The 19,699-nt window shown below is 37.6% G+C and overlaps 1 protein-coding gene and 1 non-coding gene across 2 annotated transcripts; one reads left to right on the top strand and one right to left on the bottom strand.

Annotated features, from left to right (window-relative positions):
• Positions 1 to 3,645: 3,645 nt before the first annotated feature.
• On the bottom strand, positions 3,646 to 3,717 carry TRNAE-UUC (transfer RNA glutamic acid (anticodon UUC)). The gene has a single exon. It is a non-coding gene; the product is annotated as a tRNA-Glu (tRNA).
• A 110-nt stretch (positions 3,718 to 3,827) lies between these two features.
• Positions 3,828 to 5,716, top strand: LOC145120284 (putative glycosyltransferase At5g03795). The gene is made up of 3 exons (XM_079056102.1): positions 3,828 to 4,239; positions 4,381 to 4,951; positions 5,163 to 5,716. Exons 1-3 carry the CDS (start codon positions 3,915 to 3,917, stop codon positions 5,647 to 5,649), a joined length of 1,383 nt encoding a protein of 460 aa, XP_078912228.1. The 5' UTR covers positions 3,828 to 3,914; the 3' UTR covers positions 5,650 to 5,716.
• The last annotated feature ends 13,983 nt before the right edge of the window (positions 5,717 to 19,699 follow it).

The raw sequence follows: 19,699 nt of genomic DNA, 5'->3' as shown, positions 1-19,699 counted from the left end.
CTTTTTATTTTCTTTTTAGCTTTCTCATTGTGCCTTTTTTTACCTTCTTTTTAGCTTTCACATTCCCCATTATCAATACTCATATCATCATTTATATTATTATATGTTACTAGAGAGATACATTTTGAAAAGACACATTTCACATATCAAGACATTCGTTCTTCCAAAGCATTCTTTGCTTTCAAAACATTCTTACTTTCACGACATTCTTTCAAAATATTATTTTCAAAAGCATTTAACACTTTCATTTCAAAACATTTCATATATCAAATCATTGGCATTTCATTATCATAAAATCATTTTTCCATGTACCCCAAAGTGGGAAAATTCCAACACATACTCACCTCAATAACATGAAGGTTAGCTAGTCCTCTTCTAGTTCCATTCATTAGAGCAACACTCTTCATAAACTACCAATATAATATGGACATAAACCATTAAACTGATAAAAATACCACTCATAGGTTTCATTACTAAATATTATTGTTTCAAATCAATCCTCGTGTAAAAATATGAATGTAGGCGAAAACCGCGCACAAATCTGAGTCTGTATGCAAAAGTTACGAGGAAAATACTAAAGTTCAGATTTTGGTCGAGCTGGGGGTTCTGACCCTGCACGCGGGTCGCATGCCTGACCATGCGGGTTGTGCACCCCAAACACCCCCAAAAACTCAGTTTTTGATGCTTATACTTGCTTGGATGGTTTTGGTTTTTTAGGTAACCATTTGTAACACCTGTAAAGGTTTCCAAGCACTACTAGAGAACGTTTTATCATGTCAAAACATTCAATTTAATTCATTAAGTCCTCAATTAAAGTTTTAAGTTTGTAATGCTTACAAACACTCAATGAAAGTTATAAGAGTTCAAGTTGCTCAATAGCACTCCTTAACCAATATGACTTATTCTCAAATCATTTAATACACCTTACTAGCATCCCTTCATATTTGTGTTCTAATATCATCTCCAGAGTGTCAATTCATGTTCATGAATGTCATTCACATCTAGTATGGCAATCATCATGTAGTTATCCATAGATTTCCCAAAATGCCCTTATGACCAAATATTCCATAAATTCAACTAAATATCATTCAAGTCTTCATGGTTTTGCATTCAAATCATGTTATTAGTATCAACTCATGTTTATGAGTATCATATACTCATCAAATGCTCACAAACAAAATATTCCATTGTTTTTATCACATTTCACTCAATTCCATTATAATTCTAACATATATATGATTCTACAATCATGGATGAATATGAGCATTCTAATTGGATGATATCAAATATCATCTAGGTCATAGAATCCAATCCCATTTCATCATCAATTACAATACCCCAAATTTGGGTTTTCTAGGGTTCATGAAGGTTTTCACTTAATCAACAAATCCAACAATAATATGATTGGATTGAGATTAGAACCATGGAAACCACTCAAGGGAGGTTAGAAAACCAAACCCTAATCACTTTATATCATCAAATTCGACATTGGGGTTTTACCCACTTCACTAAATCAATCTCTAGGCTAAGAGGGGAAGTAATTATACCTTGTAAGCCTTTGTTCATTCCTTTCTTTGCTTGGATGTCCAATTCCTCACTTGAATCAACCCTTAGATGGAGAGAAGATGAAAATATCCATTAGAGGGTCTTTAGGATGCAAGAACACAAATATGGTAAATGAAAGGAGAGTGTTTGCATCTTACTTCCCACTTTTTCACATTTAGTCCCTCTAGTTTTCCATTTTGGCCAAAACTCACCAAACCTCAATATTTGTGATTTTAACTTAGGTTTTTACCTTAATAAGTCCTTCGCCAGCTATTATATAACTTTTGTAGTCTTTTCCATTAATCAAGTCAACCCTTTGGTCAATTCATGTTGCCAATTAGACACTTTTGACCTTTTAACGTTTAAAATGTTATTATTTTTACTTCTAATTTTATAAACTTCATATCAACTAATGATATGATTATGCATTGATGATTTAACTATATAAATCATCTTTCATTTATTTACTATATAAATTTAAGAATGTAGTCGTAAATTTTAAATTGTTACATCTCACTTCCATCCCCACGCCTTTAATCTCTCGTTGTCGGTAAAAGCTTAGTCACCTACGATTAACAACGGAGGGGGTTGGTTATGATTTTGTTTCTCCATCAGGCTTATTCACCTCCTTAGGCTGATATACTTCGTGAACTCAACAATCAAAAACACTCACATCAAAAAGCATTCATTTTTATCAATACCCACATCTAAAAATCATCAGTTGTAAACAGAAATCACTTTGGTAAATTTTGTTAAAAAAAACTTAGTATATCAACCAAACGAAGCATCAGAATAAATTTATGTGGTTTGCAACGAACTCGTGTTGGACGTGTTTCCCATGTTTTTCTATTGATTCTTTGGTGCGATGTACTCAATTGGCTATACCTTTAAATCTTCAGGATTTTATCTTCCATGGAGAATACCTAATTGTTTAGGACAACATCTTCGTGCACTCCAGGTGCTCGAACTTACGTCTAGTTCAGTCTTCAGTTCAATTCCTCCGTCGATTGTTTCTCTAAATCAACTCAATCTTCTACTTCTTGTCGATAGTTCTCTTATCAGGATTATCCTAGATTCTTGAACACAACTTTCATCGTTATCGGTTCTAAATTTTCCGCTCAATACGTTGACATGATCCATACCCTCTTCATTTTCAGCTTTCACCAATCTCACAATTCTTGATTTATCTTCAAATTTCTTATATGGCCCGATTCGTATGAACTTTGGTTCATTTTCTCGTTTTCAATTCATAAATCTTTCCAACAATTGTCTTGGTTCTGCTCTTCTTGTGCAACTTAAAAATATTTCTCATTTAGTTGACATTGATGTTGATTCAATTCATTGTCTTTCCAAATGAAATAGGTCATTTAAGCAAGTTAAGGAGATTATTGGTTAGAAATAATAATTTGGGTGTTAATCTTCCTTTTAGATATATATATATATATATATATATATATATATATATATATATATATATATATATATATATATATATATATATATATATATATATATACAGAGAGAGAGGTATTTGGACTCATTTCTATATTTAATAATAAAAATAACGGCATTGCGGACCGACCCGAATCGGCGTGGACCCATTGAACTAGGCTATTCTCGGATATGCTGTTGTCATTGGGGATAGTACAGTTGCGAGAGAGTACGCACTGATCCTGCGCTGCATACAAGTAAATGTTTCCGAAAGGAAATCCCTACTTTCAGCACGCGGGGATCTTAATAGGATAACTTTAAAAAATAGAAAAAAAAGTAGAAAATCAGTTTTTGAAGGGACCAAATAAACAATGGAAGATGCTGAAATGGTAGCTAATTTTTTCTAAGGTTCGGACATTTTCTAGAAAAAATGAAAACAACAAGACCAATTTTACATTTTTGTCTATTGGAAATTAACAAAACACAAAATTTAAAGAAAGCATAAATCACACTTGAAAAAGAAAATTATGAAAATGGAAATAAACAATAGTGGTATGACGAAATAATAAAATAAATTTGATGATTCATTTGGATTAACTACAAAGAAATAGGCCCATGAACACGGATCAATATATACACCCGAAAGAAAGCCAGTTTTAAACAAAAAAATTCCATTGCCGGGAATCGAACCCGGGTCCCCTGGGTGAAAGCCAGATATCCTAACCGCTGGACGACAATGGAAGTTTTGATTATATATTATATTCTATTTACGTATTGTTGTCAAGGTTAAGAAGTTTGTTAGAATGAATATGAATAGTAGTGAAGTTGAAAGGTGTGATGCACCCAACACACTGTTGCATACAGTCAATGTGACCCATTTTTGCATTAATATCTACGGTGGCCGTTAATCAACCCACCGGAAATTCAGTTCTCCGGTAATGGCACGTTCCTTTTTCTTACTATACTCACTCTCCCGCCGGCGAGTCTCCGATTCACTCAGAAGCTTGTTCTTCATTCCCACCGCTTTAGCTCTCACTACATCTCTCTTCATTCTCTTCTACATTTCATCAACCTCTAATATCTTCACCTCTCATCTTCATCATCGCAATTCTCGTCTTCATTTCCTTCAAAATCCTAATGGAGTTTCTCTCAAAACTCACGCAAATCAACCCCAATCTAGTCTCGATTTTGACTCCCCGGTTCCCAATTTGGCGCCTACGGCGGATCACGGAGGAGCTGCGAAACCTTCACCCAGCTCAAATGGTACGAACCTGCTTCACATTTTCTGTTTCAATTCGACGCTAATAATTAATTATCTATCCACACCATTAACACTTTGAATCTACTATAGTTTTTTGCTTCAATTTTGATTTAGAGTATGAAAATATGTGATCAAAAATCCAGGAAGAGGTGTTGAAGATGAAAATGTCTTCCATGATCGAGACATCTTCAAAGAAGACTACATCAAAATGAACACGACTTTCAAAATTTTCGTTTATCCACATCAAAGATCCGACCCGTTCGCTAATGTTCTATTACCAGTCGATTTCGAACCCGAAGGCAACTACGCAAGCGAAAGTTTCTTCAAGAAATCACTCAACAACAGTCATTTCATAACCAAAGATCCCTCAATAGCAGATCTATTCTTTCTACCCTTTTCAATTGCAAGATTACGACATGATCCAAGGGTCGGAATCGATGGTATCCAGGATTTCATCAAAGAATACGTTTTTAACATCAGCCATAAATACCCTTACTGGAATCGAACCGGTGGTGCTGACCATTTCTATGTTTCTTGCCATTCAATCGGACGTGTCGCCATTAACAAAGCAGATGAAGTTAAACGAAACGCAATTCAAGTCGTGTGTTCTTCGAGCTACTTCCAGTCTGCTTATGTCCCTCATAAAGACGCATCTTTGCCACAAATTTGGCCTCGCATAGAAGATGATCCCCCTAATATTACATCAGCCCAAAGGTAACATCATACGAAAAAGTAACATTATTTTTTCGAAATATTATTTTTTATTATTCCTTGAAAACTTATGTCAATTCATGAACGGACATCATTTTCGTGAAAATTTATCTCATTTCGCTAGTTACTTTGTGATAAAGCTTCCCTTTTTTGGTAATTTCCGTGATTAAACTTATTTCTTAGTAGAATCTTGAGAAATGAAACAAATTTGCAGGAAGAAACTAGCTTTTTTTGCAGGATCTATCAACTCCCCTGTTCGTGAAAAACTCGTGAAAACATGGCAAAACAATACACAAATATATGTGCATTCGGGGCGCCTAAACACATCTTATGAAGCCTCACTTTTGGATAGCAAGTTTTGTTTTCATGTGAAGGGGTATGCAGTTAACACAGCTCGCATAGGTGATGCGTTGTATCATGGTTGTGTCCCTGTGATTATAGCAAACCACTATGATCTCCCATTTGCTGACATTTTAAATTGGAAAAGCTTCTCGATAATCATCGCGACATTAGATATACCATCTTTACAGAGGATTCTTAATGGTATAAGTAATGATGAGTATGCAAAGTTGCAAAGTAATGTTCTTGATGTTAGAAAACATTTTAGATGGCATGGTGTTCCTGTTGATTATGATGCTTTTTACATGGTTATGTATGAATTATGGCTTCGAAGAAGCTCTATTAGGGTTCCATTGAGTTAAAGGTTGATATGTAATCAATCATTCTGGTATGATTCTTGTATTTCTTGATTCATTGTTATAATGAAGAGTGAACTGTATTGTATATTGATCTCAAGTAAATACGCGTATTTATACAAAGAAAAAGAACTCAAAATTGAGATAATCACTCCTAATTCTAAGCTAGGACTATGTTGACTTTTGACTACAAGACTATGTCAATTTAACATTTGTATACATGTTTACTGTAACGTCTCAAACAATACCGAGTAAAAATTTCATTTTAAATAAGTGAACACTATTTATTCGTTATCCCAAAAGACGGTCATAATAAAAATATTCTCAAAACATCAAAGTAAAATCGTAAATAGTCAATGCGGAATAAATCTTCAGGAGATTCGATACAATCGAATCAGGCCCTTCCTTTTGAAACAATAGTACCTAAAAACATTTTAAACATAAACCGTAATCACAAAGCTTAATGAATTCCTCAAAATACCACATACCATAAATACATATCATATCATACGTTCATATTATACATAAAGCATTCAACGGGTCTATTTCACCCCTGAGTCCCTTCTGACTCCCCAAGTCTCTTCCGACTCCCTGATCCCTTCCGACTCTCTGAGTCCCTTCAGACTCCTTCGGTATCTTTCAACCGGTACGGGTCTATTTCACCCCTTACAACTAAGCATATAGTCATACTAGCAAGAGTCACAAAGACAAGAAGCCCATACAGACACATCGGTAAGTGCCACGAAGACCACTATTATCCTACAACATAATCCAGTGGGTCGGTATTGGTGCCTTCGACCCACAAGTATAGTGAGGAGACTCACCTGACTCACGAATCAGCTAAACTACAGCTTAAAGTCTCGCAACCGCTGCTACAACACTCCTATCACATCATACAAGATCCAACCTTAGTCTACACACTAAAACCAACTATCATGACCAAAAGTCAACCCAGGTGAAAAGTCAACGGTCAAAGTCAACTGTGACATCCCAGAATTTAGGTCAAAAACTATGAACGGTTAATTCACAATAAATCTATTTGTCATCTTATGTAAAATAAATGAGTCCATTTCAACTATTATAAGACACCAAATGATATCTTACTTCCAAATGTGTAAACTGACAAACGAATCAAACAACTCAAACTGCAACCCTAGTTAATACGTCTGAAAAACTGAAATTGTGTTAAGCAGTTATGAGCGATGAAAACATTAAAACCTTAGAGTACATGTTCCCCTATTTCCAAAAATATAAAGAACGTCCAAAACGTAGTTCGTATGCAAAAGATGCGACAGTTTTAAGAAAAACAGACAGTAAAACACTGATTTTCTTTAATCGTGTAAAACCGAATCGATCTGTTGAGGCACTTGCACACCTCCGATGGAAATTTAGAGAGCGTTTTTGGACTCAGGCTATGGCCTAATATTTAATTTCATACTCAAAATATTTTTAGCGAAAATATTTGCAAAAGTCAAAAAATCGAGCGTTACGAGCTATTTAGACACGAAACTTTAAACGCGATTTCCCGGAGTTCCACAACTTAAAAAATTAATCCATTTGGGTTTTTGGAATCCTTGAAAATAATTCTATCAACCGACACTTTCGAAAAAATATTAGATATCCCAAACCCGGTATGCAAATCGAGGAGCATTTTAGGGCATTTAATGTTAGATTGGTCACTTTGGTGGGCCCCACCTTATGTGATCAGCGAAGAGATGGCCCCTAGGACCCCTTCCCACCATCCAACCCTTTCCTCTTCCCACCCCCCCCCCCCAAATACCTTTTTGCTTGCACACAACCTCTAAAGGACTAAGCATGGGTATTTGTGGAGTGTTTGACTTCCTTGAGGGGCATTGCCTTGCATGGTTGTGTGTGGCTCCTTCTAGTATAAATAGAGGGCCTTGGAGACCCTCAATACTCACTAAAAACCTCAACCTTCCTCTCTCAATCTCTCCCTCTCCATCTCTTTTCTTTTGATTTTTAATCACCACCAAGAACCACCACTCCACCACCGTAGCCACCTCCTTGTGCCCCTATTTTCGACGACCAACCACCACCACCTTGTGCCACCTTTGTGTTGTTATCTTTTTTTGTGGTGTTTCCTAGTTCAAGACTTTAGTATTCATTATGTTTTGTGGATTTAAATCAAGTCCCAAACAACCCCAGTTTAGATCATTGTTAGTTCGTGTTTTCTCGAAGTGCTTCTCAAAGATAATCGCACTCTCGACTCTAGTTCACAAATCACGCATCAATGGTGAGTGTTTACGTCTCCTTTTTAATGTTTTTACATATCTTGGGGGAATACATGTGCTCACACATTTTGTTTATACAAAAACACTCTTCAAAACATATTACAAAATGTTATCAATTTATGTGAAAAATTATGGTATGTTCAGTGTAACGCCCGTGTTTCTAGGCTAACCATTAGTATGATGATGTAATAGTCTAGGTCAACCATTGTAACCTATTTTAAAGTAATAAAGATGATTTACTGGAATATTATGTGATTTTATGTGAATATATACTTGTTTGTAAAGATATAATAAAAATAAGCGTTAAAAATAAAACGTTAGATAAGTCCGATATCTATGAAAGTTGTAGTGATTGTGACAAGGATTCCAGAGATATAAAGAACGCCGAAATTCGAGTTATAACGAAGAAGTTATGACATGTCGAAGTTTCGCGACAGAACCGGCACGACATTGCGTGACGTAAAAAGTGAGTTCGGGGTAAAGTGCTTTTTAGCCTTAGCGATCTAAGTGAAAGTCGTAGTATACATTAAACCGAGAGCGTCCATAAAAAGAACGTCCAAATCTGACTTCGTATGAGGAAGTTATGAATTTTCTAAGATTTGGCATAACAGTGTGCAACCCGGAATACGAATTATTGATCGATCGATTTTTAGCCGACACAACCTAAACAAGAATCGAATATCTCGTCAATAGTAGGTCAACGGTAAAAAGACAGTCAAAAACGGACGTTGTATGAAGAAGTTATGAATTTTAACGGACTTTTCGTGTCCCGGCCTGTTAAAAATATAACTTTAAAAATAAAGTCAAAATTAGCCGACGGAGTCTAAACAAACGTTGTAGAGTACGGTCTCACCTACGCGTGGATATAAATAACGTTGAAAACGGCGCTGGAATGCGAAAGTTATGAATTTTTGAAGTAAGAGGTACGCATTTCATGGTTATCCGAAGGGAACGCCCCACGTAGAGAAGGAACGCCCTGCGTACGAGGAAGGAACGTTGTGCGGTCTCACATTGCTCGGTCCAGAAGTGGCCACGTAGCTCCATCCGAAAGGTGGCACATCCGAGCCTTGCAAACTGCACCCCGCTCCTACGCGTCGCGCTTGAGGCTACGCCATGCGTACCGAGGAACGCGATGCGTACCCTCGCATGAACGCCCCGCATAGCCAGCAGCTCTCGGCCTATAAAAGGGTGCGAGGCAGCCATCTTTCTTCACACTTTTTACAACCTCTTTATCTCTCTACTCTCTCTCTCTCTCTAACCACCCTAAACCACCCCGAAGCGTAGGGAACCTCCCTATCACTAGAAGAAAGCCCCGGAGCGCCTGACAGCTTCGAGAAAAAGAGTTTTTTCGGTTTAGAAACTCTGCCCCCGCAGAGCCTGGTTTTTAATCAAACCTCCCGGTTTCATTAAAGAATATTATTTTAAGAGGCGAAGTGTTGTCCGAGTCACCACCTTATCAACTAAGTGTGTAGTCACTTTCATCTTACACATAGATATGAAGTATTTTATATAAACTACGTGCTATGTGTATATATATTATTTGTTTACCTGAGATGTATGTTGTATGAAAGATTTAAACTTTGTTTTTCAAATCTGAACTGTATATGTATTTTATATCTACAAATATGTTTGGTAAAACATGGGTAGATGAAATAGTTGATGTGTGATGAAATAAATGATGAGAGGCCTCGATGTTGATGATGATCCAGTCATCTAGCGGAGTATAGATGACGACCACAGACTTTTCTAGGAAGTCCAGTGGAACGCTAGCAGGCTAGCAACCAGTAGGTGTTTGTGAACAATGTGTTCACCGGTGTACTCCATCCCCCTCATGGTTGCCTTATGGACATTTATGGTTGAGGAATCCCCTCAGCAGTAGAGTCCACCCCGATGATGATCCTTAGGCTAGGTCCCTTTTATTAGATGCTTTAGTGACGTAAAGTGAGGATAACGGGAACGGGTAATCAGGGTTTTTTTGGTTTGATGAAATTAATAAACTTATTTATTGTGGGTTGAAAACCCTATATGCTCACCAGGCTCCCAAGCCTGACCCACTCAGTTTCTTGTATTACAGGTAGTGGCAAGGGCATAGTTGGATGATCTGACGGGAGATTACGGATTTATAGGCCAGTAGAAAATATATAGAATGTTGTAAGGCCTATATTGTTTTTTAGGCCAATTTTGTTTTGTGGCCTATGATGTTTTTTGGTTTACGCTTTTGATCTGTATTGACGATGACATCCCGAATTTTGTAATATAATGAAAATACATTTCTTCGGAAATGATTTTGTCTATATTTTTATGGGAACAAATTCCGCAACACTTTTCTTTAAAATGATAATATGATTTGAAAATAAAGCATAAACAAATCGGTCTTTTCTGGCCGTGAAAAATGGGGATGTCACATTCACGACCTGTTTTGCCCATCATAAAGCCTATAGTTTCCAAAACTGTTTTATATGCAAGTATTGCATATTGATACCTTTTCAAGGACTACTCGCATACATTCATATGATTTTTATACAATTTATTATGATTTTGTAAAATTGCCTATCATTGCAGTGCTTTTTGGACCAATCTGTAAAAACGGTCACTTTTACCTTAGTTAGGGTTGATATTAGGTCAGGGAAAAATTAGGGACAAATTAGACTCAATTTCTAAATCTTGAGAGTTTACGAATCCGAATTCTGACTCGCGATGATTTTATATAATTTTTCTAAAACAGGGGAAAAATCGATATTCTAGATTAATTTTCCTGTTTTGATTTACAACTCGTATCAAGTTTATAAAATGTTATTTCAACAAGTAACAAGTTATTTGCAAATAAACTAGTTATCATATGTCATATAGATATATTGTAGTTGTTATGATTATATTACAACCAATAAAAATGATATATCTTTCTACTACAAAGTGTTATGACCTTTTATGTATAAAAAGTTGGAATACATGTGCTATAACTTATTTGGTTTATGAAAAACACTTACAAATTATAACTAGTTTATATATGTTATTTTGTTAAATAACACATCATATACAAATAAACTAGCTATCATATGTCATATAGATATATTATAGTTGTTATGATTATATTACAACTAATAAATTTCTACTAGAAGGTGTTATGACTTTTTATGTATAAAAAGCTTGCCATAAAACATGTGTCGTAATCGGTTATCTACTCTGTAGTTTTAAACATAATATTGTGCTTATCTATATATATATATATATATATATATATATATATATATATATATATATATATATATATATATATATACAAGCTATAAAACTTATATCCTAGATTCTTACAAGTATTTGTGTACACTCCCATAAGATTTGTCATCTATTTACACGAATATCATACACTGTTGCGCTTATACTTATCAAACATTCTCGACTTTTATCCATACAATTATATCAGTATACTTTAGTTCATGAATTTTATAGTCAAACTTTATTATACAACTTTATCCGTTTATCCATATCTGCGGTTGCTAACTACAACCCTGGCAGATAACTTTATCCGTTTATCCGTATCTGCGGTTGCTAACTACAACCCTGGCAGATAACTTTATCTGTTTATCCGTATCTGCGGTTGCTAACTACAACCTTGGCAAATAACTTTATCCGTATATCCGTACAACTTTATCCGTATCTACGGTTGCTAACTGCAACCTTAGTATATGACTTTATCTATATATGTTTATCCGTATAACTTCAATCGTACTACTTTATCCGTATAACTATCTTAAACCCTTACCTATCACGTCCGATGAAGTGTTGTAAGGGTTACATATCGTCACATAGTTTGGTTATAGGATTCACTATAAACATGAACTAGAATCCATCTCTCTTACTACAAAACCATGGGTTTGATTGCTTTCAAAACTATTTTAAGTATGTATTTACTTATGCAAAGATACATTTTGGCTTTCAAAGTTTATTCAAAAATTATTTACAAACATACTTTTAAGCATGGTTACACTTACAAAGAAAATACTTTTTAGACTTTTAAAGGTATTACTACTGTTTGAAGAAAACCTGTAACTCGCACCAACCTTGTGTTGACCCTCTAAACTACATGTATTATCTGAATATCATCAAACAAGCTTTCAGATAGAAGGTTAGTGATGGATTTTCAGGCAACTTAATTATCTAGTTTTATTTCGTTATATCTGTCTACCTGTTTTAAGGCAATTTATGTACTATACTATTATTTGTAAGAACCATGGATTCAAACATTAAGATGGAATATAAATGTTGTTTTTTTATTGTTGTACTTGTGCTATATATCCAATTGTCTGTGATCCATGAATTTAGTCGCACAACCCGACGTGTTCCGCCGCCTCGGTGAGGGGTGTGACATCAACAGTCAACGTTGAACTCAGTCAACCGCCATGTTGTGGCCCTCCTTTGATCGAACAGACGGGAAAAATATTAGTCGCCACGTTGTGGGCGCTCGGTTTCCAGCAGCTTAATGGATTAAGCTGCTTTCTTCGATTCCAATATCTCTAAAGCTCATATTTGATCCATTCTATAGCCTAAATGGATAAAGTTTCCAACTTTATCCATTAACACACCCAAAGAGATTAAGATCTCCAACCCTAGGTCCAAAATAAACCCAAATACCATAATTTATTAACCATTAAGCCCGTAATCTGAAAACGTACTTAACCCAACCACTCCAGAAGGGTTTATAATTCTAGATCCATCATAAAGTTCAAAGATTTATAGACATGTATGCCCAAAACATGTCTAGAATCTATTTTAGGTCATAATAAGATAAAAATGCCCAAAAACTCATGTAAATGTAGGAACTCCAATAAAAGTCTAGATCTACAACATATGGTGCTCTTGAGACTCATAAGAGTTATAAAGTTGCCAACTTTATGAGTCATATTCCTCCAAACTTGCTCAAACATGAAGAAAATGGGACAAAACTTAGATCTAGCCTTACACAACAATAAAGATGGAAGCTTTGACACTTACAAGGTCCAAATACAATATGCGACGATGATGATGATTTTTCCTTGCAAGCTCCACCAATAAAACACCTTCTTTTTCTTCTTCAAGCCAAGAAATGCTCCTAAAAGGTCAATAATCAAGCAAGGAAGGAAGGTTAAGGTTTTTCTGAGGTGAAAGGGTGTTAGAGGCTGGAAATGAACCCTGTAAATGAACTAGAGGGGTTTAAATACAAAGAAAAATCTAAAAGAATCATGGGTTTTGGGCCAGAACAACTTCCACACCGTGGTCTTTTTGGCCACGTCGTGGTGGTCCAAACAAAACACACGGTTCATTTAATCATTGCCACGTCATGGGCATCCTTGCGTCATGTCGTGGCACAAAGTTTCTTCCAAAATCCATCTTCGGTCCGTGATAAAAGTAAGTTTAACCAATCTGGAACATGGGTGTTACAACTCTCCCCACCTCAAATTAGATTTCATCCTCGAAGTCACTTCTTACTACAATCTAAGCACCCCAAACGATTCAGTCAAATTTTCCAGAACCCTGAATAAAATTCGAATCTTACATACGATGGCCTTCCAGTATTACAATTGAAGTCAACCTTAGCAGGTCTCACATACCCTGACGACGAAGGAATCCTTGCCCCACTAACTTTAACCAATGAAGAATAACAATCACTACTCTGCTCAAAATCCAGAAATCCAATACCTTGTCTGACTTCCCGACATACAAAACCATTCTGAAACACAAGAAATATGACTCCACTTTGCAACCCGAACTAAATGAAACCCTTCCAACCCTGAATTATTTTACTGATACCACTGGAAAACAGAATAACTTACCATTCATCACTACCGAAAGCACCTTTCATATGAAAAAAAGGGTGACTCCCAGTGAAGATCACTCAAACCGTGAAGCTTCTCAAAAAACTGGAACTACAACTAACTTCATCAATAAACCCCCAAAACCAGGAACCCATTAGTCCAAACTCCATAAACCATACTTTAAGACTGATGATCATCCATTCGCCATACCTATCTCTAGTCCCTGACTAGGAACAACAAAAAAACCATGTAGAATGAAAACTCAAAACATACCGATCGCGAATTTCAACCAATCTCATATGGGACACACACTTGACTTCCTAACAATTGTGCCCAAAATTCTGGAACACACACTTGACTTTCTGACAAGTCTTTACCAATATACTGCTCCCACGAGTAAAATGATGGTCAATCCGAGAATTTCACATATTAGCATGAGTGTACCTTCACCTGAAAAATCACTCGAGACTTCTTCAACGAACTTCATGACTCGATACTTCCAAATCAATACCCAACATTGGTAAACAAACCCCTAATAAACCACCCTATAGAAAACGGGGTCCACAATTTGCAAAAAACATCAAGCGGCTTCTGATGCACAGCTAATACATCCACCAAAACAAACTTCTAATATCCTTAAGATCCAAACCAGCTGGTCATGGAGTCTCCCGACTCCCAACAATGCACTAACACCCAAACATGCCAATAAGATTGACGATCTGAGACCTAAGAGTCTCAATCAAATGACTACCGGGTCCCGTCCGCATAAATCATACCACTGGTTCATGATACATCGTGACACCTTCTAACCATTAAAATGATAAGCTCATGGTACTACGTCGATCTTGTCGTCATTCCATCAATGTCCTGAAGACTTACGACCAACACCTTAGGGGCCTAAAGATACACAACCATCAACCCACCGAATCCCTCTCAACACTAACCAAACACAACATGGGCCATACCCTTTTATCACGCATAATTCCTTTCACAAAAAGGCTGCTACCAATGCAAAACCAGTCGACAACATGGTCGCACACATCCATATAATGAGATGCTCGGTTGCACTCTTGTTCCAATTCAAGAGCTATAAACCATACAATAACCATGTCAATAACCCGATCCAAGTGTTCTCATGTTATCATACTCCGTCTACATACACCCTTCAAAACCATATTTGAGGCATTACCATAGTATATACCCCCAGGGAGAGATACATTACCAACCCCAGATCTAATGCGTTTCTTCAACCTTACAACCTTACCCAAAAGGTGAAGTACCAGCAGATCTAACGAAATGACAAACCTCAATTGTTAATAGAAACATCCTCGTGAACGATCTATACTAGATCCCATACCTCGATTGAAACTGAATAGATTCCACCAATACATAAATGGCTCGATAAAACTTCCAAATTTATTCAAAACAGTTGTCAAAATCCTGATTGGACCAATTTGAATACCAACCCTGCCGACACGACATACCCAAAATTGGACTCTGCACATAACCCATGCCACACATGAAAACTTAACAATACCGTTCCTATGTCCGAACTCCCAGTAACCAAGGACAACTGCTAAACCTGAGTTTGCTATGAACAATACCTCCATAATCAACATTTGAGGGTACCCATACCAAGAAATCAAAAGGTACAATGTTCAGATTTTGATGATAGGTTGACGTATCCATTGACTTCTACTAATACAGCTCGACACTTTCGAAGAAACTCAGGTATTGACAATGAACAAAATGTCCTGCATTGACAACTAATTCACCGATCCAATACACTACTAAACAAACCCATGTGGAACAACACATACCAACATATTAAGTTGCTTAATCGATCAATAGCTTCCCAGCCTAAACTATAGATAGTAATTTATATAACATTTTGACAAATTCATCCATAGTCAATACTCAACCTGAGTGACCCAAATGCCTCATCACCTAATCACCGGCGATCCCGAAAGAAACCATTGGATATAACGGGTTCCTTGTCCAATGGCTTCTTGCCATGAAGACAACCCACACATTCTTGAGCACATATATCTGGGAGCAACTTGCTCTTCACCCCTGTCCTGACCAAATTTTGAACTAGAGTCTCGCATACCCGAACCGTAGATCCCTATGAACCATTTTTTCGACACCATAAACTCAAATAGATCGATGATCCTCCAATCAGAATACCTAGTTCTCCCCCACTCAGGGTTTGAACTACCACCAACTGGCGTTGCAAATAAACCATATCTTAAATCGGCTCAACCAGGTACATACCATCCCTGACTCTTGGAATGTATAACATAACACAACATGATCTTCCTATTAAATACCAAGAAAATTCAAAGAGATTCTGAATCTCAGATGGAGACCTTAGAAACTTCCAATCATAACCGCCTTTAACATCAAGAATCCCATGCAAATACACGAGCAATAGGTTGGACAGTCCATTCATAGCACCAATTCTCTATCTAGAAACAAGTGGATTACCACTTACCTCACCCACAAATACCCAACCATAAAATCATTGTGAGGATCATTTATATATACCAGAGGCATCACTCTCACAGTCGGGATACATCAGGGACAAAAAAATTTGTTGCTCCCGATTCACTTTTTTGATCACCTGAAACCATCAACTAGCGCCCAACATGCCTATATCCAAAGAAAGCAGACCCTTGATCTGTAACGCCCCGTTCCTATTACACATTTAATTCATTAATCAAGCATTTATTCTTGAGCTACTCAGCGAGTTGTTAGCCCTAACTCGTCGAGTAGATGCCAGAAAGGACGCGGGGTTTAAAAACTCTACTCGGCGAGTCCAAGCATGGACTCGACGAGTAGGTCTGCCAGGGGGAAACCCTATTTTCGGGGTTTTTCATCCTGTTTAAGCCACTTAAACCCCTTTTGGGTCTCCCTTACCAGCCTCCCTGCCCTCCAAAAACCCTAATCCGATTGAGAGCTTCACATTTGAGATTTTGAGTGTATTTTTGTGTTATTGAAGATAGTTGGAAGAGCATGGAGCTAGCAAGCTTGTGGAAGAGGAACAAGATCCAGGAATACATTCATCTTTGGCAGCTTTCTAAGGTAAAAAGCTCTTAGCTTGATAAACCATAGCTTAGATCTCCTTTAATGTTGATTTATGGGTCTTTTGACCCTTTTGAGTGGGATAAGTTGCTTCTCATGGGTTGTGTGCTAAGCTATCCCTCTTTCCTATGATATTTGGCCTTTAGAGTCATAAAAGGAGTCTTGAACCCGTTTTCATCCAAGCCATGGTCATGGTTATGAAAGTAGGTTGCTATAACTTGAGTTTGGGTCCATTTGAGGTGTGCAAAGCCATCAGTCTCCAACTTTATGGTAATGGACCATGGAAACAACCCAGATCTGTATTTTGGAGTTGTAGAAGTGTGAAACCAGTTATCTAGGTTAGATCTGCAAGGGACTCGACGAGTTCATAAAGGAACTCGACGAGTCTGATGAAGAAACCTCGATGATGTCCATAGGACTCGGCGAGTTGATTCAGAAACTCGGCGAGCAGGAGGATCTTGTCCATTTTCTGATTATGCCAGGAATCGGCGAGTTTGAGGACGACTCGATGAGTTAGTTCGACGAATCGCGATAACAAGTAGCTTGGGAACTCGACGAGTCATGGGGTGACTCGGCGAGTCAAATCGCGATTCCAGGGTTCTGAGTTCTAGGACTCGGCGAGTCACAAGGCTGACTCGGCGAGTCTGGTCAACTTGGAAAGTTGACCTTGACCAGGATGTTGACTTTGACCAGGGGTAGAATGGTCATTTTACCCTAAGAATAGTTATTAGTTTCTGACTAAGTTTCATTATGAAATTTATAGTCGGAGAGTTACCGGAGCAGCAGAATGGAATTTCTCACTCAGGTTTTCAGCATTCAGTCTTGCGAGATGAGTTTCCCTTCAGTAGGAACGGGTCTAAGGCACCAAGGCCGGCCCGTAGTATGAAATGTTAGTAGCCGAGTGTGGGCAGGGCCCATATCTCGCAGTTTAGTTTGATTATGGATATATGCCTGACTGTTAGAAATAGTTATACTTGTTGTCTGTGTGATACTTGTATGTTTGTTTAGTGGCTGAGTGTGGGCGGGGACCGTATCTCGCAGTAGATGAGTGTGGGCGGAGCCCGTATCTCATAGTAGCCGAGTGTGGGCGGGGCCCGTATCTCGAAGTGGCTGAGTGTGGGCGGGGCCCGTATCTCAGAGTCAGCGGAGTGTAGGCGGGGCCCGTATCTCATAGTTGTATGTTATATATGTATGGTATGTGGTAGTTTGGGGAACTCACTAAGCTTCGTGCTTACAGCTTTTAGTTTTGGTTTCAGGTACTTCCACTGGCAAGGGGAAGGGCTCGGAATGATCACATGGCACCCACCACTGTCTTCAGCCTAGGAGTTTTACTCTGATATTTTGATATGAGATTTTGACATGTGATAGATATTATGATACTATATGATACCTGATACACGATTTTATTTATGAGTATGGATGATTTATGGTTTTAATAATGATTTGAAAACGAAATTTTTGGACCGTATTTTTGGAATGTTTCATGATCTCATCTCAAGGAAACCATACCACAAGAATCCTCTTGTGCATTCCCACACTGACATACTGCCGCCAAAAGCCACAACCATCTAACCCCATGTTGGGTTTGCATCCCAACTTTGAAACTCAAATGGCTGCTCTATCTTTCCTCTGAACACGGAAAGCTGGAAGAACATAAACCCCATCAAAGCTAGTGACATCCCACTCCATCCTCCAATCACTTAGTCTCTGGCTGCAATCCTCGAACCGATCATCACGATCGCTCCATTCTTGAGTCCCACGACTCAACTGACACTACCTTGAGCAAGGCCCTCGATACCTCAAAATAAACTAACTCAGCTAGGTCTGCACCATTTATGCCCCAACTGACATGGACACTAAGCTCAAACAATCACTAGGCCCATCTTCATCCTGAACAACCATAACCGATAACCGATAAAGACGGAAACACACTGCAATGAATCATGGTGCTAAACCATGTTATCTACCCCCAACCAGCTCCTTAGAGTCCTCGAAATTTTTCCTTGATTCGAGTACAGATCTTGTGTTTTCTATAGTACGGGCCTAATACTACCTTCCATACATATCCCTACTTTCCTCAAGAATCGTTCTAGATCCTCTAAGTAACTACTCATGTCCACAACCGTTGACCGATGACTTTGACCAAGTTTGAATTTAGGTCATTTTAGGTATTTTGAATAGTAGGTTGAAGTTTGAGTCCCTGTTATTGTATAGGTGATCTGTAGAGGCCGTATTCGGAGCAGTGACTTTTTTTAGCTATCAGTTCAGATTGTGAGTTGAGTTTTCTTCACTGTACTAGTGGGTCGAAGGCACCAATTCCAACCCACTAGATTATGTTTCTTGGTATATTGGATTGATGTTATGCTGAGTATGTATTAGATTGGTAAACATGTATGATTATATATGTTCATGGAGTATGCGTTAGATTGGTATATTTGTATGATTACATGTGTTGCTGGTTATTGATTATTATTATGTATGTCGACATTTTATGGTTTGTTGGGTTGAGGTGGTACTGCTTTGTGCTGAAGGCCAAGATACCAGGGGAAAACCGGATACACTGAAGGCCTGTGAGGCGGTCCAGTCAGGCCGAAGGCCCGGAGAGCGGTCCAGATAGGCTATAGGCCCTGCGAGGCAGTCCGGTTAAGTTGGAGGCTCAAATATGCATGTTGTTATCTATATTGGTCATATATGGTACTTTGGGGGAACTCACTAAGCTTTGGCTTAAGGTTTAAGTTTTATGTTTCAGGTACTTCAGATGATCAGAGGAAAGCAAAGGTGTGATCGTACACATCCTTCGACTAAATGTTTTGGAGATGTTATGATACATTGATTTTGGAACATTTGTATTTAAACTTGGGTTTTTATGACTTGAGTTTGTTTGAAAAAAATGATTTCTCCCTAATATAAAAAATGAAAATTTTTATT

The sequence above is a fragment of the Lactuca virosa genome, chromosome 6 (genome assembly GCF_052849685.1).
Source record: "Lactuca virosa cultivar CGN04683 chromosome 6, Lactuca_virosa_CGN04683_v6, whole genome shotgun sequence".
Taxonomy (NCBI): Eukaryota; Viridiplantae; Streptophyta; class Magnoliopsida; order Asterales; family Asteraceae; genus Lactuca; species Lactuca virosa.
This window is presented reverse-complemented; position numbering and strand designations above follow the sequence as displayed.